Here is a 19,700-nt window from a genome sequence, read left to right on the forward strand (position 1 = left end):
CCATTTGCACCAGTTTTTCTGTTTGCATAATACTGAATTGGGCAAATAGGTTTAGCTCCAGTGTATATTACTGTAAACCTTTGGGCTAATGAGAAAACATTTAGTTAAAATATGGGCACCGACTCTGCAGTGAAAACACACAAATCTTATGCCACGCACTGGAGAATGCCAAACTAATTAAATCCCCCACAGTAGCAATCACATTGGACGAGAAAAATAGTGTTCGATAAAGTTGACGGCTCATACTAAAATTAACACTAGAGAAACACAACCTAGGAGATACGCTATTGCGCATTATCAAGGCCCTGTTTCACAAACAATGTGCCAAAGTGAGGACTGGAGGCACAATCACCACACCTTCAATCAAAACACCAGAAAAGGTTGCTCCCTTTCCCCCTATCTACTCATACTATGCATAGAAGCCTTCCGACACCACCTGAGAGAAAACCATGACATTCCAGACATCACATTTGGCAATACCACAGTTAAAATAACTGCATATGCGGACAACGTCCTGGTCATCTCAGAAAAAGCATTCTCGGCCATACTGGCTTTCATGTCCTTGATGCAAAGATTTTCTGAGATTTCCGGGTATATGCTTATAATAATAAAACTGAGGTTAAACTTCTTAACAACCAAGGTAACAAGCAACTAATCGGGAACTCTGGATTAGCATGGCAACCAGGCTACATTAAATATTTAGGATTAGATTTCACTAAGGACCTAATCACCACCCTACAGACTAATTAAAATACCCTACTTAAAACAATCCACTCACTACTATGCAAATGGTCACCCTAATTCTTACCCTGCTGGGGAAGAGTTGAAACCTTAAATATGATGCTTACGCCGCAGCATAACCATCTCATTTGCATGCTCCCAATGACCTTGTCTGCTGAATTCTTAAAAAAGATAGACAAACCTTTTAATAACTTCCTTTGGCAGGAAGAAAATCACTTAAAAAACTTAATCTGGCCAAAGATAGATAGAGGGCTATTAGGCCTTCCCAATTTCAGAAATGATCAAACAGCCTATGCCTGTAAACAGGTCCTCGACTGGTTTGTTAATGACTTGGAATATCAACCGATAAGGGTGAAAATATAAAAATTTCTCACCAGTAGCGCTCCCGGTATTATGGTATTTATTTATTTGCCATTTTCATCTGTATTTATCCATATTTACTTTTAGCTAACTTTATCTGTATTTATCAATATTTATTTTGGGTTTTGTGGAAAAAGTTGCTGAAATTAGTGTATGTTCACATTTATTTTACCGATAAATATGCACTCATGCTTGAATGTCTGGCAGGTTTTAAGGCTGTGAACACCCGCAAAAGATAAACCAGTGCACTTATATGAAAATATGTAAATTTCAGTATCAACCTGGTGCACATCTACTACTGTTAAAGCCTCTTTACTAAAATTCCTTTCATTTTAACCCCCTTATCTAGCAATCCACGCATCTATTGTCCTGGTAGTCATGACAGACAGTATTTAGAATTACTCAAAAAGCAAACCAATTTCCATTATTATCCACATTTAAAAACAAATATGAACAAGAAAATGAATGTTTTCTGTCTGTTTTTACCTGTAACAATCAGTAAAAATAGAAAACAGGACGACTTACTCATAAACAACCATCCCCTCCATAAAATCTTAACAGTGCAAACCTCCCACATTCTAAGTATATTATTCAGAATACTAAACAAGCCCTCCTACGATTAGATTACCATTCTTAGATCAGTATAAGCAACTCCAACATGGCTTGCATATGGTATAATCCTAAACCGAAAATTGATGGTCAACTAACATACTGGCAAAACTGGTCAAATAAGGGCATCAACTTGATCAAAGACATCTACGAGGACAGCCTACCCCAGCCCTTCTCTAACTTGCAAACACAGTTTAGCTTAGATGATAGGGACTTAAAAGTTCTTACAATTGAAAGTTTAGATCACAAAACACCCAATATACCCTGTAAACCGCTCTCTACATTCTCTGACAGGTCAACTGCTTAAAACCAGTCATACGGTCTCTAAAATATATAAACTACTGCTTCCAAACGCTCGTAAGACCCATATCAATAATAAACGCAAATTGGAAACAAAACTAAATACCAAAATATTGAGTTTGATTGGAGACATATACATAGAACTCCTTTTATAAACAAGATTACACTCTCGCCATCCCAAGCAAAATATATGATTAATAATAGAGCTTACTGGACTCCATCCAGAATTCATAGTCAAAATCCTAACTGCTGGAATTGCAACCTACACAAGGAAACCCACAGGCTATTCTACTGCCCCACCTTACAAGCCTACTGGGACAAGATCTTGGACTACATAAAAACACACCCTCAACATTGAACCCATATATAATATATTCCTACATACTCTTGGGCTACCTGGACCCTCAACTTCAAAATGAAAATGATTGCTGTCTTTTAGACCTGATGCTCACGCTTGGCTGCAAACGAATTCTTAATAATTGGAAAAACACCAAGATAGTCTCCTTCCAGATGTGGCAAGAATGGCTCGCCTTTCTTAGAGGCGCTGACAATGTATCACTACAACTTTAACCATGGCACCCTCCTCTTAGACTAATATGGAGCTCTCTCATGACACCTACTTCAGTAGCTGATGACAAGTATTTAGAGTGGTGGGGCGGGTAGTACTAAAATAAAAAATACATTAAAAGAAGTGGTACTAACCTTTCTGGTTTGCCGCACTACGTCCTACTTGTCTTTCCTCGAAGCTTCGCGACCCAGGAAACTGCACTACCCAATCCTTGTGCTGCTCTCAGAGCATTCTGAAAAGGGGGGTGGTGATGAACAGAGTGTCTGAAATTAAGCAGACCACTCTTACCCAGTCCAAGGATCAGGGCTTGATCCATCACCGTTTTTTAGCTCACTGCACCATCCCAGCTCAGAACTTGGCTATATGCAAATTAGTCTAACCCTGGCCCAGTGCATCATGGGAACAGGGCAGACCAAACTACCAAGCCAATTCTTATACTGGGAAGGAAACAAGCTACCGGGGACCGGTTTCTGGCATTTCAGCTGTCTTCGGCCCGGCTTGCTTGAATCCTGATGGTGCAATGAGCTAGGGACTCACATCTGAGTATACCCTTCCACGCTTAGGGTGGACAAAAAGATTCTGAAAAGGGGGTTTGGACTGGGTAAGAGTGATCTGCTTAATTCAGACACTCTGTTCATCACCACCCCCTTTTCTGAATCGTTTTTGGCCACTATAGGTGTGGCAGGGTATACTCAGACATGAGTCCCTTTCTCACTGCACCATCAGGATTCAAGCAAGCCGGGCCGAAGACGGCTGAAATGCCAGAAACCGGTCCCCGGTAGCTTGTCTCCTTTCTGGTGAAGAATTGGCTTGGTAGTTTAGTCTGCCCTGTTCCCATGATGCACTGGGCCAGGGACAGACTGATTTTCATATAGCCAGGTTCTGAGCTGGGATGGTGCAGTGAGATAAATAACGGTGATGGATCAAGCCCTGATCTTTGGACAGGGTAAGAGTGGTCTGCTTAATTCAGACACTCTGTTCATCACCACCCCCTTTTCTCAATCGTTTTTGGCCACTATAGGTGTGGCAGGGTATACTCAGACATGAGTCCCTTTCTCACTGCACCATCAGGATTCAAGCAAGCCGGGCCGAAGACAGCTGAAATGCCAGAAACCGGTCCCCGGTAGCCTGTCTCCTTTCTGCTGAAGAATTGGCTTGGTAGTTTAGTCTGCCCTGTTCCCAGGATGCACTGGGCCAGGGACAGACTGATTTGCATATAGCCAGGTTCTGAGCTGGGATGGTGCAGTGAGATAAATAACGGTGATGGATCAAGCCCTGATCTTTGGACTGGGTAAGAGTGGTCTGCTTAATTCAGACACTCTGTTCATCACCACCCCCTTTTCTGAATCGTTTTTGGCCACTATAGGTGTGGCAGGGTATACTCAGACATGAGTCCCTTTCTCACTGCACCATCAGGATTCAAGCAAGCCGGGCCGAAGATGGCTGAAATGCCAGAAACCAGTCCCCGGTAGCTTGTCTCCTTTCTGGTGAAGAATTGGCTTGGTAGTTTAGTCTGCCCTGTTCCCATGATGCACTGGGCCAGGGACAAACTGATTTGCATATAGCCAGGTTCTGAGCTGGGATGGTGCAGTGAGATAAATAACGGTGATGGATCAAGCCCTGATCTTTGGACTGGGTAAGAGTGGTCTGCTTAATTCAGATACTCTGTTCATCACCACCCCCTTTTCTGAATCGTTTTTGGCCACTATAGGTGTGGCAGGGTATACTCAGACATGAGTCCCTTTCTCACTGCACCATCAGGATTCAAGCAAGCCGGGCCGAAGACGGCTGAAATGCCAGAAACCGGTCCCCAGTAGCTTGTCTCCTTTCTGGTGAAGAATTGGCTTGGTAGTTTAGTCTGCCCTGTTCCCATGATGCACTGGGCCAGGGACAGACTGATTTGCATATAGCCCGGTTCTGAGCTGGGATGGTGCAGTGAGATAAATAACGGTGATGGATCAAGCCCTGATCTTTGGACTGGGTAAGAGTGGTCTGCTTAATTTAGACACTCTGTTTATCACCACCCCCTTTTCTGAATCGCTCTCAAAGCATGAGAGAAGCGCCAGCTTTGGAGGAAGCAGCCTCTCTCAAAACTCTTTAGAGAGCTGGAGGTCCGTGCTTTCTCTAACCCAGCTGTTTAAGATGGCTAGGTTAGTGAAGTTTAAAACGTGCATGTATGGCTGACCATCTCAAGACAGCCGGTCAAAGCAACATGCACACTTTAAACATAAGTGCACAGCTCCCTGCTGCCACTCAGCAACAATTGCCCCGCCATGTCCAGACACATGGTTCAGGACGGATTGCTGGAAAATAAAATACAAATAAGTAAACTTTATTACCATTTTATTTGTCAGCTCTGGGGGCATTTTGTTTAGCAGGGCAATGCTCATCTGCTCTCATGGAGGAGCCACTCCTGCATGGTCTTGTTTCATTGTTCTAATTGCCACAAAGCCATTCTTGGAATATCTGGTCGTTTTCTGAGAATATATGTAGGTAACTGGCTCTGTATGTGATATTCTCACTGGGTGAACAGAGTCCAGGCATTTCCCAAAAGTGTACAGGGCTCAATGCAAAACTCAAAGTTCTCTATTAGTGGCAGTGTGGGCGAGCAGCTATATGCCTAACACAGAGGAGTGTAAGACATTTATTGGACACACTTGATCAATAACCAACACAAGACTAAAGAAGGACATCCAGGCCAATTCCAGAAAATGATACTTTGTACTTTATTTTAAGACCCAGGTATTCGTAATAAGGTAAGTCCATTTTTTTAATTAAAAATACTTTTCAGGTTTCAGAATTTTGACAGTGCAAATTTCAGAGCAGTTTAATATTATCCTGGGGAGGAAAATAACTGTGCAGTGTAACAGGTATGTATACCACTTACAGGTTTGGTCCAGTCTTCAGGTGTCTCAGGCCAACAGTGCTGGTAATGTCGGTCATGTGGGATTGGGGACACCCAAGAGATGTGGGATTCAGTATCTGCCTGGAGACGGTCAATACCAGCAATGAGATTTACCCTTGGGGTCTGCGGAAAGCAATGAAGCGGGTCAATTTTCAGCAGACCGTCAATACGATATCTGTTGCAGTTGCTGGCGGCTGGCTGCTGTCGATCGGATGGAGAAGTTCCGCCGTTGTCAACCGTCATGGAAAGGTCCCAATTGGGCAGGCAGGGCAAAAGGGGCAGGAGGAGGCTGTCAGGGCTACTTGAAGGAGGGTATGGGCTCGGATACAGGGCTGGGCTCAGCTAAGGTCATAGGGCAGAGAGGATACCTCGTGGTCATGGAGGCTGTCCTGCTGCGATGTGTTCATCTGACCGGGTAGAGTTCCATTAGCACACTTGCCAGTCCTATATCACTAGGTTGTGGAATTCTTTGGTAGCAGTGAGAAGTTTTGATACAAGGGCCGGTCCTCACCACGGTGGATCTGTTACCGGCAGGCTCCGGGGAATAGCATCTCTAGTAAAAAGGGAGGTTCTTGGCACTTTGGTGAAAGTTGAAAGGAATCTGGGGTTTCTTGGAGGCCTTGCAGGGTTTCTGGAAGTACAGCAGGTCCAGTGGTCGACCCGGATGCAGGTGGTGGGGTTCTTGCAGGGGTTTGTCTGTAACGGTTCAGTTCCTGGTCTGGCAGAGGTCGCCTTCTTCTTCTTTGAGCCATCGAATCTGTAGGCCACTTCTGAGGGAGCCACCTATATACTAAATATGGGAGACTTATTAGGGGAGTAGCATGTAGGGCGAATACCCACGTCACCCGGAGGTGACTGCACCCTCTATTATGCCACCCTACTGTGGGAGGAGGCAGAGCCCTAGCCATGATTGGAGAGGTCCCCCATCTGCAAGATGGCAGGGAATGAAAGTTGTGCTTCACTTCGCATCCCCCACCTTGGGGGATGAGGTTGGCAGAGGAGGGGACACCTCCTATCTTCTTTAATTTTCCCACTCAAAGTGGGAGTGTAGACTAGGTGCTGGGGTGGGTCGCATTACAAAGGCGGCAGGGATTTGAAGCTTCCCCCTTCAAGCACTGGCCCATCCTGGGGGAGGAGGCATGATATCTCTGCCCAGGATGTGCATTGTTTTCGGTCAACACACATATCTGGTGGTGGCTGGCTGGCTGCTTACAGCTGGTCAGAGACCACATCAGGGTTGGTAGGGATTCAGGGGGCCCCTCTGAGGTGCCCTACGGGTACATGGTACAAAAAATCCCATACTGGCATCAGTGTGGATTTATTGAAAGGAGTAGTTTGGTATCAAACACTCCTGTATTCAGTCAGGCCTTCATGGTGCTGTCAAACTCGAGTTGTCGAGTTTCCAGCCTATGTCTTCTCTATGGCTTCACTGGCACTTACAATATTAAAAAATGGTGCCCAATGTTGTAGGGGCCTATCTGCTCATGCAGATATGCTGTCATCTGTAGCATAGTGAACCCTTCGTTAGGGCCTTGAGGCCTTCTAGAAGGTTCACCTACCTAGGCTGTCAAGCTGTTCTGGGTGACATGCACCGAGGCAGGGTGCCATGTCGACTTTGTTTTCTCCCTCACAGTGGCCTGCAGGCTGCAAGGGTAGTGGCATTCTTTAAATGAGGGGGTCCCAAGGGGCCCTCTGCTGCCTCCAGGCCCTTGGTACCAAGGGTACCACTTACTAGGGTCTTACAGTGGGCAAGAATACCAATTGGGGGTTTGTTTTAGGGAACGAGTACTGGCCCTGGGGACCTGGTTGGCAGGTACCCTGTATACGTACTGAACAATGGGAGAGTAAGGGTTTTATATTGGGCTATACTCCTAGTCCCCTAGAGCTTGAAGTTTACAAAAACAAATAAAGGAGTATCTCCAGGACGCAGTGTCCTAGTGATCAAATGTGGAAGGAAAGAGATGCAAGTAAAGAAAACCTACTCAATACTGGACATCTGCACTCGGAAAAAAAACATTTTCTCTTTTAAGAGAGCAAGAATTATCAGTGACACATTGGTGAACACCCGCCCCAGACACTTTGCAACAGAGGAACCCACGACTGTACTCAGCGTTTGGGGTTTACCTAAAGTCACTGGGCACTATCCGTGCGGAAACTGTAGCGTGAGTCATTTGATCAAAGCCACGAAAACACTAAATCTGGAGGAAAACAGGATCTGGACACAAAGGTCCCACACAAATTGTAACAGCCACAATGTGGTATATCTTATCACATGCCCGTGTGGTCTACAATACGCTGGAATGACAGGGAGAAAGGTCAAACAACCCATTTGCGAATACAGAAGCACGATCAGGTGCAAAAAGGTAACCACAAAACTGACTGAGCATTTTCTTTCCATGAACCACTTCACCAACAATATACGGTGGACAATAATAGAAGTGGTAAAACCAGGAGATAATATGACACAACGCCTGTTTGAAAAAGAGCAACGCTGGGTACACAGACTCTCCAACAATGTGTCCGGCCTAAATGATAATATATACTGGAACACTGTCAAACAAAGGTGAATGTTACATTATAGTCTCAAATGGAACACTCTGACCCCGAAAAAACACTGAGAAAAAACACTGAGAGAAACACTGAGTAATAACAGAGATAGCTATCTACTAACCATTCCACATTACCTCTGGAACCTGTAAAGGCATCTATCGCCCTTTTTTTCACCCCTGAGCCTAATTATAATAAAGTTATCGATAAGTACAAATACCAGCTACAGTTATGTACCATCGTTCTGTGAAGGTACATCATTAACACATGACTCTGTCTCTTCCCTCTGACAGTAGTTCACCTTTTTCCATCCTTTTTCACCTCGGGGGATAATACTGTAAAGTGCAAAAAACCGCCTCCGCCCTCTAGCCCCTTATTATCAACATGCACGATAATAAGTGTGCCAGCACGGGGATTAAATAAAGTTTTGGACATTATAATGGGGAATTTTCCCCTGCACCTGAGCAACAACAAAGGGATTGGTGCATTTTTACACGATCCCTTGACTATGCCAGCACGCATGCCCTTCCATTACACGCTATGATCAGCTGACCACGACACTTGGATTGCAATTGGGCGCACCCCGCGACATGAACCTGCCTTTTAAAACACACGGAAATGTGTCCACCAGCATCCTCGGGACTCCGTGTGGACGCTCAGCAAGTTTCCGGCGGGCCAGCCATAGTTGACAAGTAAGTGGTATGGGGCTGGGCTCCGTTTTTTGTGGTATTCTGCAATGTTGAACTACAGGGTACCGAGGAGCGACCCAGGTCGTCATAAAAAAACATTATCTCTCTAACTATTTCGCCCACAGAACGCTCACTAACAGGCTCCACCCACAGTTTCCATGGGGCACATAGCTTAAAGTAAGTTCTGATGATTTGTTGAGTGTACTACTTCCTTTAAACACCGGTCTAAGATATTCTCTGGTTCCCTCACTCATATTATTTAACTATGTGTAGAATCACGCTATGCCTTTAACTAGTGCCATTGATCTTAACACAAGTAAGTTCATTCATAAAGAACGCGTGACACCCACCTTTTGAATAAGGAAATAATGAGTTGGTATGAATTATAAATAACGACATCTCGTACCAAAAACTCACGTAGTGAACAATTCACTATTTTCACTATGTGTTAAGCGCTCCAAGAAGTTTTACGAGTGCATGACACCCACAGTATGAATGATCATTGTTGAGTGGGTATGATGTTCAAATAAACACATACACTGAAGTGAGACCTCTTTTTGCACTTTCAAAATAGCGGTGCAGAAGTGTCTGATGGTGTAGTCACGTCTTGCACCTATACACTGTAGGTGGCATAGAATACACTCAATGGAGAAGGAATGCACTCTTTTTGGGGAGCAACATCACTCAAGAAATGTGTACCAATATGCAACAACTATGCTCTGTTTTATTATTACAGATTTGTCTTACTCAGAAGGATGTAAGCACGCTATACCGACTACGACCTCCCGACTCTACTCACTTGGTTCTGACAAAAACCTAACAAAAAACAAAAAGGTTGAAACATGTTGACCACATTCACATTATATTTGTGGTACTTTCCAGTCAATCCGTACCAGTAGAAGTACCCCACCTGTTTTTAATAGTGACACATGATTCTAGAGTAAAGAATAGAGGGAGTACATGTAGTACACTTTTTAATTCCATCACTTTCACAACTCATAGAATTACCATGTTGTAAATTAGCATAAATGGGTTGGCGTTAGCAGAAGCCATTTTGCATTTAGAAGTTCTCTTATCCGCTTTTTAGAAGCCATTTTAGTTTCTGGAGGCCATCTTGGCTACCATGTGCTGCCATGTGCTCACTATCTGTATTGTCCTACCTTCCTTTTAGCTGCGCCTGAAGTCTGCCTAGTAACAAGATATATTTAGCCTCCTCCACTTCCACGCATGCTCAGAAATGCCTGGTAGAGTCTGCATCTGTTACTGATTAAGTTTTACATAGGAATGTGTTCACTACGTTCTGAAACTGTTAGTTCCTCCCCCTTGGTTCTACATGTCCATATTAGGTATTCCTTGTGTGCTCACAGGAACTAAGACTGCCCCCTTTTATGTATTCTTACTGTGTAAGTCTGAAAATGTATATAAGGCGCCTGCCTTCTGACTTCCTCAGACTGCCTCATTCATTTGTCATGGCTTTTGGGCGACGCAGCCTCACCTCACATGAGTGTAATAAATTGTCCTTTGATATTTCAGAATTCTGTGTCAGTCTCTCACTGCTTTTAAAGGACTCCAAGGTTTTTGAATTCCACAATTGGCGACCGCGACGAAGGGACTCATCAGAGAGGTGACAATCTGGAGGAGTGATCAACTTGCCAGGAGGCAGAAAACTGCTGAGCAGCATGGGACTGGTTTCTGCAATGAGGTATGCTGTGCACGGCGCGCTTCTGCTGATTTCTTGTGTCTGCAGCTCGGTGTGTTTTCTGACCTTCCCGACCTCTGGTCCTCCCAAGGATGTCACCCCCCTGACTGAGAACACTTTTGGCGTGAGTATTAAAATGTAACATACAAAGATAGACTGTTAGATAAAGCTTGGCAGTTAGAATTTGGACAGCTTATGTTTGGTAAAAGTAACTTTGCGGCGCCTGTTCTAAGTTTTGAATGCCTTTGTAACGCTTACTGTGGCATATTTGAGTTTGAGATAGATCTACTTTGAATTGTGTGTGATCTTCGAAGAATATGATATGAATATGATTTGATGTGATTTGATTTGATATGTATGTGTTGCAACTCATATAGGCAGGTAATGCGAGGATATTTCCTCCACCTTTGATAGTAGTGTTTACTCTGCACTATTTTTTGGCATGCCTGTTGTCCTTGGTTAAGCTCACATGTTAAAATGTGTTGCTTTTGTGAACGGTACCATAATGTGATGTGAAGTAAATGAGCCGGCTTCCCTTAGAAGGGATACCTAAATAGGTTTAGGTGTGAAAACATATTTCTTCCTTGGTGATATTGTATCCTCAGGGAACTAAAATATGGCCATAATACATGTAAGGATCCTTTTGTTCTGTGCAGTTTTATGAATGGGGAATGCAGAGCGATTCTTTGGTGCTCTGCCAGTTAAAACTTGTGAATTGAAACATCATTGCCAAACATTCCTTGTAAATATGACGTACAACTAGCATTTACAAATTGGTTTGGTTTAAGATCTGTTTGTGGCTTGTTTTTTGTTTCAGTCCTATGTATTGATCTGTGGGTTCAATGTGTGTTTAAATGTGGGGTTTCTGTTCTTGTTAGTGTAATTTCTGCTTGTGAATAGCGTTGGCGCGAATTTATGGAAAACATGCCTTAAGCGCTGTATTGTGTGTCCTGTATGTTTGAAATATTTCTGTTTCTGTGTGAAATGAGCTCAATGCGTGATTGTGGATTTCTTGATGTTTTCAGTCTGTTAAGGAAAATGTTGCATTAATTGATATTAGGTGAAAATTAAATAAGAATGCCGTAATTTGCCATGTTACCTGCAAAAAAAAATCGCTATATGTTGCTTTTTAAATTATAGACTAAACAAAGGCACATATGTGCAAACTGTAGAAATGCTTAAATTAGATAAAGTAAAAATTTACATTCACTAGGAACATGAAAAGGCCTCAAAATTAAATTGTGTGTTCTGTAGGGAAAAACGAATTTGAAGCCCTCCTTTGCTTACATGCATTTTCATACATGTAAAATGTTAAAGTTTCAGCTAAAGGTGAATTTTTGCTACGTTTAAATGTATTTTGTGGCACACACTTTTCTAAAAAATGTCTGTTTCCTGAAAGCTCTAGGGTCAGCTTCGTGCAGGCCATTTCCTGCCTTGAGAACAGCATGTGTTGTTTTTGAAAGGCAATAAAAGACACTGGAATGTTTATTCAGGCCAGAGACTAGCTGGTAGTTTTAACACGGGCTGAATTTAGGAACTCAGAATAAGAGTTTTAAAGGGTTACAAAAGTAAGTTGCATTATTTTATATCACAGGAAGGCATTTCAATTGAGGGTTGTTCTCTGTTTTTTTTAAACACAGTAAAATGAAAAGGGGGTTTATCTCTGGTGATGTTGCTCAATGTCCTCTTTTAAATTTTGGCGCGAAAATCTGCCATGTTTTCAGTAAGGCTTCTGCGCATAGGCTCCTACATGACTGCATCTAAATTGATAGGCAAAAAGATGCAGTTTGGGTTTTAAAATGTGGTTTTAGCAATTCAGATTGGGTTTGAGAAAAAAAAATAATAAAGAAATGAATAAATTCTTAAACATGGAAAAATTATTTGAAAAAAAATATGTGTCTTTCAAAATCGTTTTTAGATATTTATCAAGCTTAATGCTCACACTATGACCTCCTAAAATTACAATTTGATTAAAGTAATGTATGACTGCATAATTTGGCCATTTGCGTGTTAGGGTTTTACTTGGCGCAGGCGTATCAGCTCATTTTTGTAAGGCATCACATGCCTTTGCCTCATGTTTGCTCTTTGCAACATGTAAAGCACATTCTAAGGGTGATTAATATGTAATGCAAGTGTAGGATTTCCATTTTTAAGTGCCCCAAAGTAAAAAGTCGAAAATCAGTTAAAATAGATCTTTTAAAAGCATTTTTTGCCAATTACCATAGCCTTGCAGTGTTTCTGGCTTTCAGAGAATGCATGTTTGTGTCTATTACAAAACGTGTGGGTTGTTATTATTTGAGGTTGTTCTTCATAGCTCAGTGAGTCACTGTGCCCGGTGTAGAGGTTTATGTTTAATATCAGGATTGATAATTTAAATTTCGGCAGGGCCTATTCTGTCTTTTATGTTTTTAGAGATGATAACTTGGTACCACTGAATAGGGTGGTAGAAAAAATTTAATATAATGCTGGTATGCTCTGTTGTCATGTTCTGCAAATTGTTCACAGTAAATGTTTTACTAAATGCATTTTATCCCTGAAAGAAGTCATTTATATAACATGTGTTTTTCAACAGGGTTGATCTTGTAGCTTAGAATGAGTGGGGAATGGTTACTGGCTTTGTAAGTTTAAGGGAGGAAATAGGATCTAGGGCCTGAGAGGACCGCACGGTACGCCTGGCAGAATTTGACCTTAAGGTCAGTGAGAAGTGGGTTTTGGAGTAAGTAAGTGAACAGATGGAGCAACGACTGCTTGGTGAAAAGCTTCTCTGATTAGCAGAATTTCAAGCTTGCACATTAGATGGGTTACATGAGGGTTTTTGTTTTTGAGAAGTGCATTCTTGACCAGCCTTAAAGAAAGGAAAACAGCAGGCCCTCAGGGGCTTTGGGGAGAGGGGGGACAATGAGGGGCTCGCAGGCTCCCAGGGCTATGAAGGGCCGCAGGCTCCCAGGGCCATGAGGGGCCGCAGGCTCTCAGGGCTTGAGGGCAGGGGGTCTGAAGGGGCCACATGGAACGGCTGGTGCAAGGGATGCAGTGTGTCTGTGAAACAGTTTTACAGTCAATATGAAAGTGGGTTAGCATGTTTTAAAAGAAGGATGGGTGGTTAACAGTTGAGATTTACTCTGTTATGCGCTGTGTTAGTAGTATGTTGAAAAGAGATGGGTTTTTATTATGATTTCTTTGAAATGAAATGTGTGTTTTTTCATGATTTTACAATTTTTCCCTTATGAATGGTTCTTGCTCATCCTATGGGTCACAAGCGAAACTGTAAGTTGTATTTGCCAGTTTTGATAACCAGCAACTGGTGATAACCTGGCAAAAAGCGGGGTGTGAGTAAAATGAAAGCGTAATTTTGGTGTAATTTTTGATTTTGACAAATTAAGCTGGCCTGGATTCTGGGTTTTGGGTTGCATGCATGCACGCGTTTCTGCTTAATTACAAGTACCATTGTGCTTTGTTTATGCTTTTTGCGCTTATTATACTGCATGTATATTTGATGGCTTGATCATGATGTTGTTTTGTTTTATTAGCTGCTTTTTGATATTATTACAAATTTGCCTGTGTTGTGAAGAGACATGTATGACGGTATGTGTCGCTCTACACCACGTGGTTAATATCTGTGTTTATACTAAATTTCACAGATATGATATTTGCATACTGTGATCATGAGAATACATTCGCCTCACCAGTGGATGTTAAAATTTGACCATAATAGTATTGAGGTAAAATAAAAGAGATATACAGGAAGCCACAATACAGATACTGCCCTTTTTCCCTTAAGGAACAGGCAGGCCTAGATTTATATACATATCCTTGATTGGACCTAAGGATGCAATTATAGATTCGTGGCTCCTGTTAAAAGGTGACCTAACTTTTTCATTTTTTTCTACATTTTTCATTTTTTCCCTTGAAGGAGGAACTGGACCATTAATTGAGATTACTGTGTATGGTGTAGTGCTTCTCCCCAGATGTTGCATTGTGTCCAGACTGCAGAGATGTAATAGGAACAACAACATTATGCATAATTCCCTTTAGTATGACCTGACTAGACTGTTTCTTTCTCTTTAGACTTTTTCTTTAGGCCTATATTTTTTGATGCTTTCCAGTCTGACTGTCAGCTTAGTGATAGACTGGTTAACTGATTTAATAATATAATAAGGAAAGTTTCTCATCTCAATAGGAGACACTGTATGTTCATTCTTGAATGTGGGAAAAATGTAATGCCCATTCTAATTAGGTTCTCAGTTCTTTCAGCTGCTGTTTTAATGTTTGATGGACCACATGTGTTCTAATAATGGAAACATTAGGAGTTTGTACTCTTGTTTTTTCTCTGTTTTCACATTTTTGATAAATTAGCCATTGTCTGAATGCCTCCGACCATCTCTTATGTGATTTCGTTTTTGAAATGTTTTAGGTGAGGGATTTAGGAACACTTAGATTTTCTCATTTAGGAAAATGTTTACCCATTAGATGATGCCCCTATATGTGAGGACTTCCACTCAGATAAAATGTTTATGTAATTGTCTACCCTTAGATGATAGAAGACATGCTCTCATATGGAAGCACAATTGAAGAGGCTAGAGTTATTGTTTTGCCTTCTATGAGAATGATAGTGTATTTTAGATTATGATAGTCTCATGGCGTATGACTACTCTCTTGAAGATTGTAGGGTAACTGATTGCAATCCCCTTGTTAAATATTGAATTGTTTTTGTACAACAATTGAAGGAAACTAACAATTGTGTCATATCTTCTACATTGATAGGTTCTGCAGGATTCTCCAGAGTCAAAGGGAGAGTGACACCTGCAGAACGAATGACAAAGATGAATTCGAATTCCTATCCTTGACAGCCATAGATAAAAGCAGGAAGTTTTGGTTTATAGTCCCAGCACCCAGTAAGGAATCTGCACGCCATCAATGGTATACCCTAGTTCTTTGTTCACTCTACTGCCCAGCGTTCCACGACAGAAGAAAAGGAGTCCCTTTGGTTTTGCAACAGAATTTGAATTGAAAAAAAAAAGCGCAAAAAGGTACCTGTTATGTACTGGCAACCTCTGACAGTGTACAGCCCCTTGAGCCCTTGGCCTAAGTTTTGGCCTGAACCCCTTGAGTCCTTTGGTCTGTGTCTTGGCCTGAGCCTTGGTCTAAGTTGGCCACACCGTTCCCTTTTTCACCTTTGCTCCAACGAAAAAGAAATGAAATGGAGAATTCGAGATTGGCGAGAGGCACTATCTTATGGTGCCCATGAACGAGCAGCTTGAGCGTCCTCTGACACTGAACAAGGAGTGTTGGAGTTTGAAAGTGCTGCTGATTTGCTAAAGGAGTTTTCTTGACAGTGCTTGGATCTGCACGAGATGCTTTGTGCCCTTGATCACGAAGAGCACGTCATTTGTAGTGTCTGCCGTAGTGTCTGCCGCAGATGAGAGACACTGGTGCACTGCCCTTGTGAACTTGGGACTTTTGACTGAACTATGAGTGTTTGCCAAAAAGGGCACTCCAACGGATGCTGAGATACATTTCTATGGAAGGCCTGAAATGATGAGGCCCTTGCAGCGATGGATGAGGAGATTCGATGAACAATAAAAGTCTGCCAGAGAGACTTGGAATTGGACTCTGGGCATAAGTCGTGGGTATAGAAGTGATTCCTTAAAAGTTGAAATACTGGGTGTTGTGGAATTAATTTTTATTGTTTTGCCTGCAGTACTTTAGAGTAGTATTCTTTTTAGCACAGGTAGAATAGAAGTTCATTCTCTGTGGAAAAGTGTTCTTATCCCATTTGAGAGCATTGAAGGATTGCATTGCCACCATTTTACATGAGTATATAGTGTTTTCTGAAAGATTTTAGGATTTGCTATTGCTTAGGGTTGTGAAAATGCAAATTTTCTCTGTAATAGTGGTCATTATTTCCTCCTACTGTTTGTATGTATGCTTATGACGTAATGTCCCGTTCTTTAGTATTTCTGGTCATCCCCTTGCTGAAATGTTTAGAATGGAAATGGTTATCTAGCAATGAATTAGAAAATTGACGAAATTATGTTCAAATTAATGAGCACCTGTTTTCCATGTTCCTACTGAATAATACGAATGTCTTCAGCAAACGCTAAAACGGCCGTCTGTTGTAAATTAGCATAAATGGGTTAGCGTTAGCAGAAGCCATTTTGCATTTAGAAGTTATCTTATCCGCTTTTTAGAAGCCATTTTAATTTCTGGAGGCCATCTTGGCTACCATGTGCTGCCATGTGCTCACTATCTGTATTGTCCTACCTTCCTTTTAGCTGCGCCTGAAGTCTGCCTAGTAACAAGATATATTTAGCCTCCTCCACTTCCACACATGCTCAGAAATGCCTGGTAGAGTCTGCATCTGTTACTGATTAAGTTTTACATAGGAATGTGTTCACTACGTTCTGAAACTGTTAGTTCCTCCCCCTTGGTTCTACATGTCCATATTAGGTATTCCTTGTGTGCTCACAGGAACTAAGACTGCCCCCTTTTATGTATGCTTACTGTGTAAGTCTGAAAATGTATATAAGGCGCCTGCCTTCTGACTTCCTCAGACTGCCTCATTCATTTGTCATGGCTTTTGGGCGACGCAGCCTCACCTCACATGAGTGTAATAAATTGTCCTTTGATATTTCAGAATTCTGTGTCAGTCTCTCACTGCTTTTAAAGGACTCCAAGGTTTTTGAATTCCACAACCAGCTCCGCTGCAGTTGCAGGCGTCGAAGAACACTTGAGTGATACTCGGTCACTCGGGTAGATCCCGATGATGAAGCATGTCACCAACCAGGTTGGTGAGTGAGGGTTTTATAAAAAGAAAAAAATTTTTTCTTTACTTGCATCTCTTTCCTTCTACATTTGATCACTAGGACACTGCGTCCTGGGGATACTTCTTCATTTGTTTTTGTAAACTTCAATGGACCCTGTATATACATTTGAAAACACATCAAAACCAGGCAAGAAGTGGAGGGAAAACATGCAAAAGAGGCACTTTCTCACAATAAACATGCAAGCCTCATCAACGGAATGCTTGTTCATCTTGTTCATAAATGAAGATTAATTTGTTTTCTATGTGCACAGTCAGCAAAAATAAACTCTAAATTTCAAAAATAGTAAATCATGAGCGTGTCCTCATTTGATTCAATGAAGGCAGTAAGCATAAACACTGCACCGCGATCTATATTTTTTAAAGGTCTGTTAAAGGTCAGCAAGTCTGCAGACACATTAAGTGACGCGCACTGTAAGGTAAATTGGTCTACCGGCTTATCCCAACAATTTGCCCAGGTAAAAACCTCAAAGACAAATTATCTCTTTTTAAAGTTCACAGTAACCACTGATAATTTGTCACTGGTCAGACATTTTTCAAAAATGTGTTGCTCTAATTACCTGATGCCAATAAGTCATTCATCAGCACAAGGAAGTGTTCTTCTGGAACCTGGGCATCTGTTAACAGAAACACAGTGGGCATGTTCTTGGCTCCTGTCTTGATGTACAAGTTGGCAAGGTCTACCTGTAAGTAAAGGAAGGTATAATTTATTTTTTGCTAAAATTTTAACAAAGCGCCATATGCCTCCTGTGTAGCTCTGTGTGTTTCACGCCAAATTATTTCTGTTTACTTTTCTAAACATAGAAAACATTGCACGGTTTTAGCAGTTCAATGAAGGGAACCTGTGTTTTGGCACAACAATGTGCCAGAGCAGCTAAGGAAAGGCTGTTAATCAATGAAAACACATCTTTGTGTAGTGCAGTCTGATATTGCAGTAGGGTTGCCAAGCAATTCCCAATGAAGCCTCTCTAATTGCTCAAACAACAACCAGCCACTACGAGCAAAGCCTGCAGCAGGTTTTTGTTTATGCAGATTGCACATGTGATGCCTTTTGTATTTGTAGATCGACACAGCTATGTTACTGCAAAATGTCATTTTACAAACATTCTAAAGTGCGCCTGTAAAAGCCAGAATGGTCATGGCAAACATTTTCTGTAAAGTATGATGTTGTATTGTTGCACATTAAAAAGTGCACTACGAAATTACCTTTTATACATAACGTAACTAAAGTATGAAAGTCCATCATGCATATTTCTTTTTCAGGCGTTAAATCTGCTATCCATTCGTGTTTAAACAGGAGTACATTTACAGGGTTGCGAACAGCAATTGTCACACCGCGAGGTGGGAACTATGGATTGCTAATCTAAGGCAACATGTGAAAAGTGTATAACGCATCTATACTGCTAAATTGTTGTGGCTTTATTTCAGGGTCAGTCTGAGAAAGAAAACGCCCTCTGTCATCAAAAGGAAGGTGCGCCCTCCCCCCGCTTCAGAGAAAATAGCAAAAAAAGTGGCTAGTCGGAGAATTTTTCAACTTGCCCTGAAACGCTGTATAGGTGTTTTGCAATGTATGGGAGCTTGCATGCATTTGTGCTTGCTACAGGTACAGATAATGCTTGTAAAATTAGGAATCAACAGGAAAAACCATCCCACAAGACCCCTTAACAGGCCCACATTCATCCCAAAAAAAGCCCCACCTACTAACCTGTCCGATAAGCCCTTCTGGCCCAGCCAGATTGCCCTCTAAGACCGCCGAGCCTGCTTTATGGAGGTGCCCATTGCATGTTTAAACAAGTACTGGCAAATAGGCGTGGCATTGGCCATCAGAATTTTGGCATTTTGTTTCTCATGGTTTTGCACATTTTCATTGTTCGAGAACCTGCCTAGGCCACATTGATGCTCAATAAAACATTGGCTGATGGCAAAAATATTTTTTGGTCTTAAAAAACACGTGATTACCATAGTACTCTTGGACATGGATGGGAATTACTTTGTGTGTCGGTGTGCTCCTTGTGAAAGGACTGCGTGCTGTAACTCATAGTGAAGTCAGCCAATGGTTAAAGTGGGCTGATGCACTGCCCCCTTGACAAATAGTGAATGACACAACCATAGACCAATGGATGAAGTCTGGCTTAAAATTCACCGATCCCTGTGCATGCACTCAAATACGGAGTTAGCTGTGCAGCTGAAACAATGGCAAGACAACTAACCAGATGGAACTATTACGAAACGACCTATGGCATATGCTGCAGAAAGGAAGCTTTCTTTGACTCGTGTTGCACATTTAAAGAGTGCTCATGAAAATTAGCTTTTAAACCATAGTTGCTTAAAATGCACTCATTTTCTGAACTGTACCTCTGTATAATGTAAGGAATGCATGCCAAGCTTGTGTGTTCTTTAACGTGTCCTTGTGTAATGTAACTGATGTTCATGTAACAAGCTCCGAAACCTTTGGGTCGAGT

At 41.9% G+C, this 19,700-nt stretch overlaps 1 protein-coding gene across 1 annotated transcript in view; it reads right to left on the bottom strand.

Annotated features, from left to right (window-relative positions):
- The window catches only part of DNAH11 (dynein axonemal heavy chain 11), a 3,435,931-nt gene that overhangs the window by 1,482,754 nt on the left and 1,933,477 nt on the right, over positions 1–19,700 (bottom strand). Inside the window, exon 54 of the mRNA XM_086939827.1 lies at positions 17,799–17,922. Coding sequence (XP_086795953.1) covers positions 17,799–17,922 — 124 coding nt within the window. The remainder of the gene's footprint in view (positions 1–17,798; positions 17,923–19,700) is intronic.

Source organism: Lissotriton vulgaris, chromosome 10 (assembly GCF_964263255.1).
Source record: "Lissotriton vulgaris chromosome 10, aLisVul1.2, whole genome shotgun sequence".
Lineage (NCBI taxonomy): Eukaryota > Metazoa > Chordata > Amphibia > Caudata > Salamandridae > Lissotriton > Lissotriton vulgaris.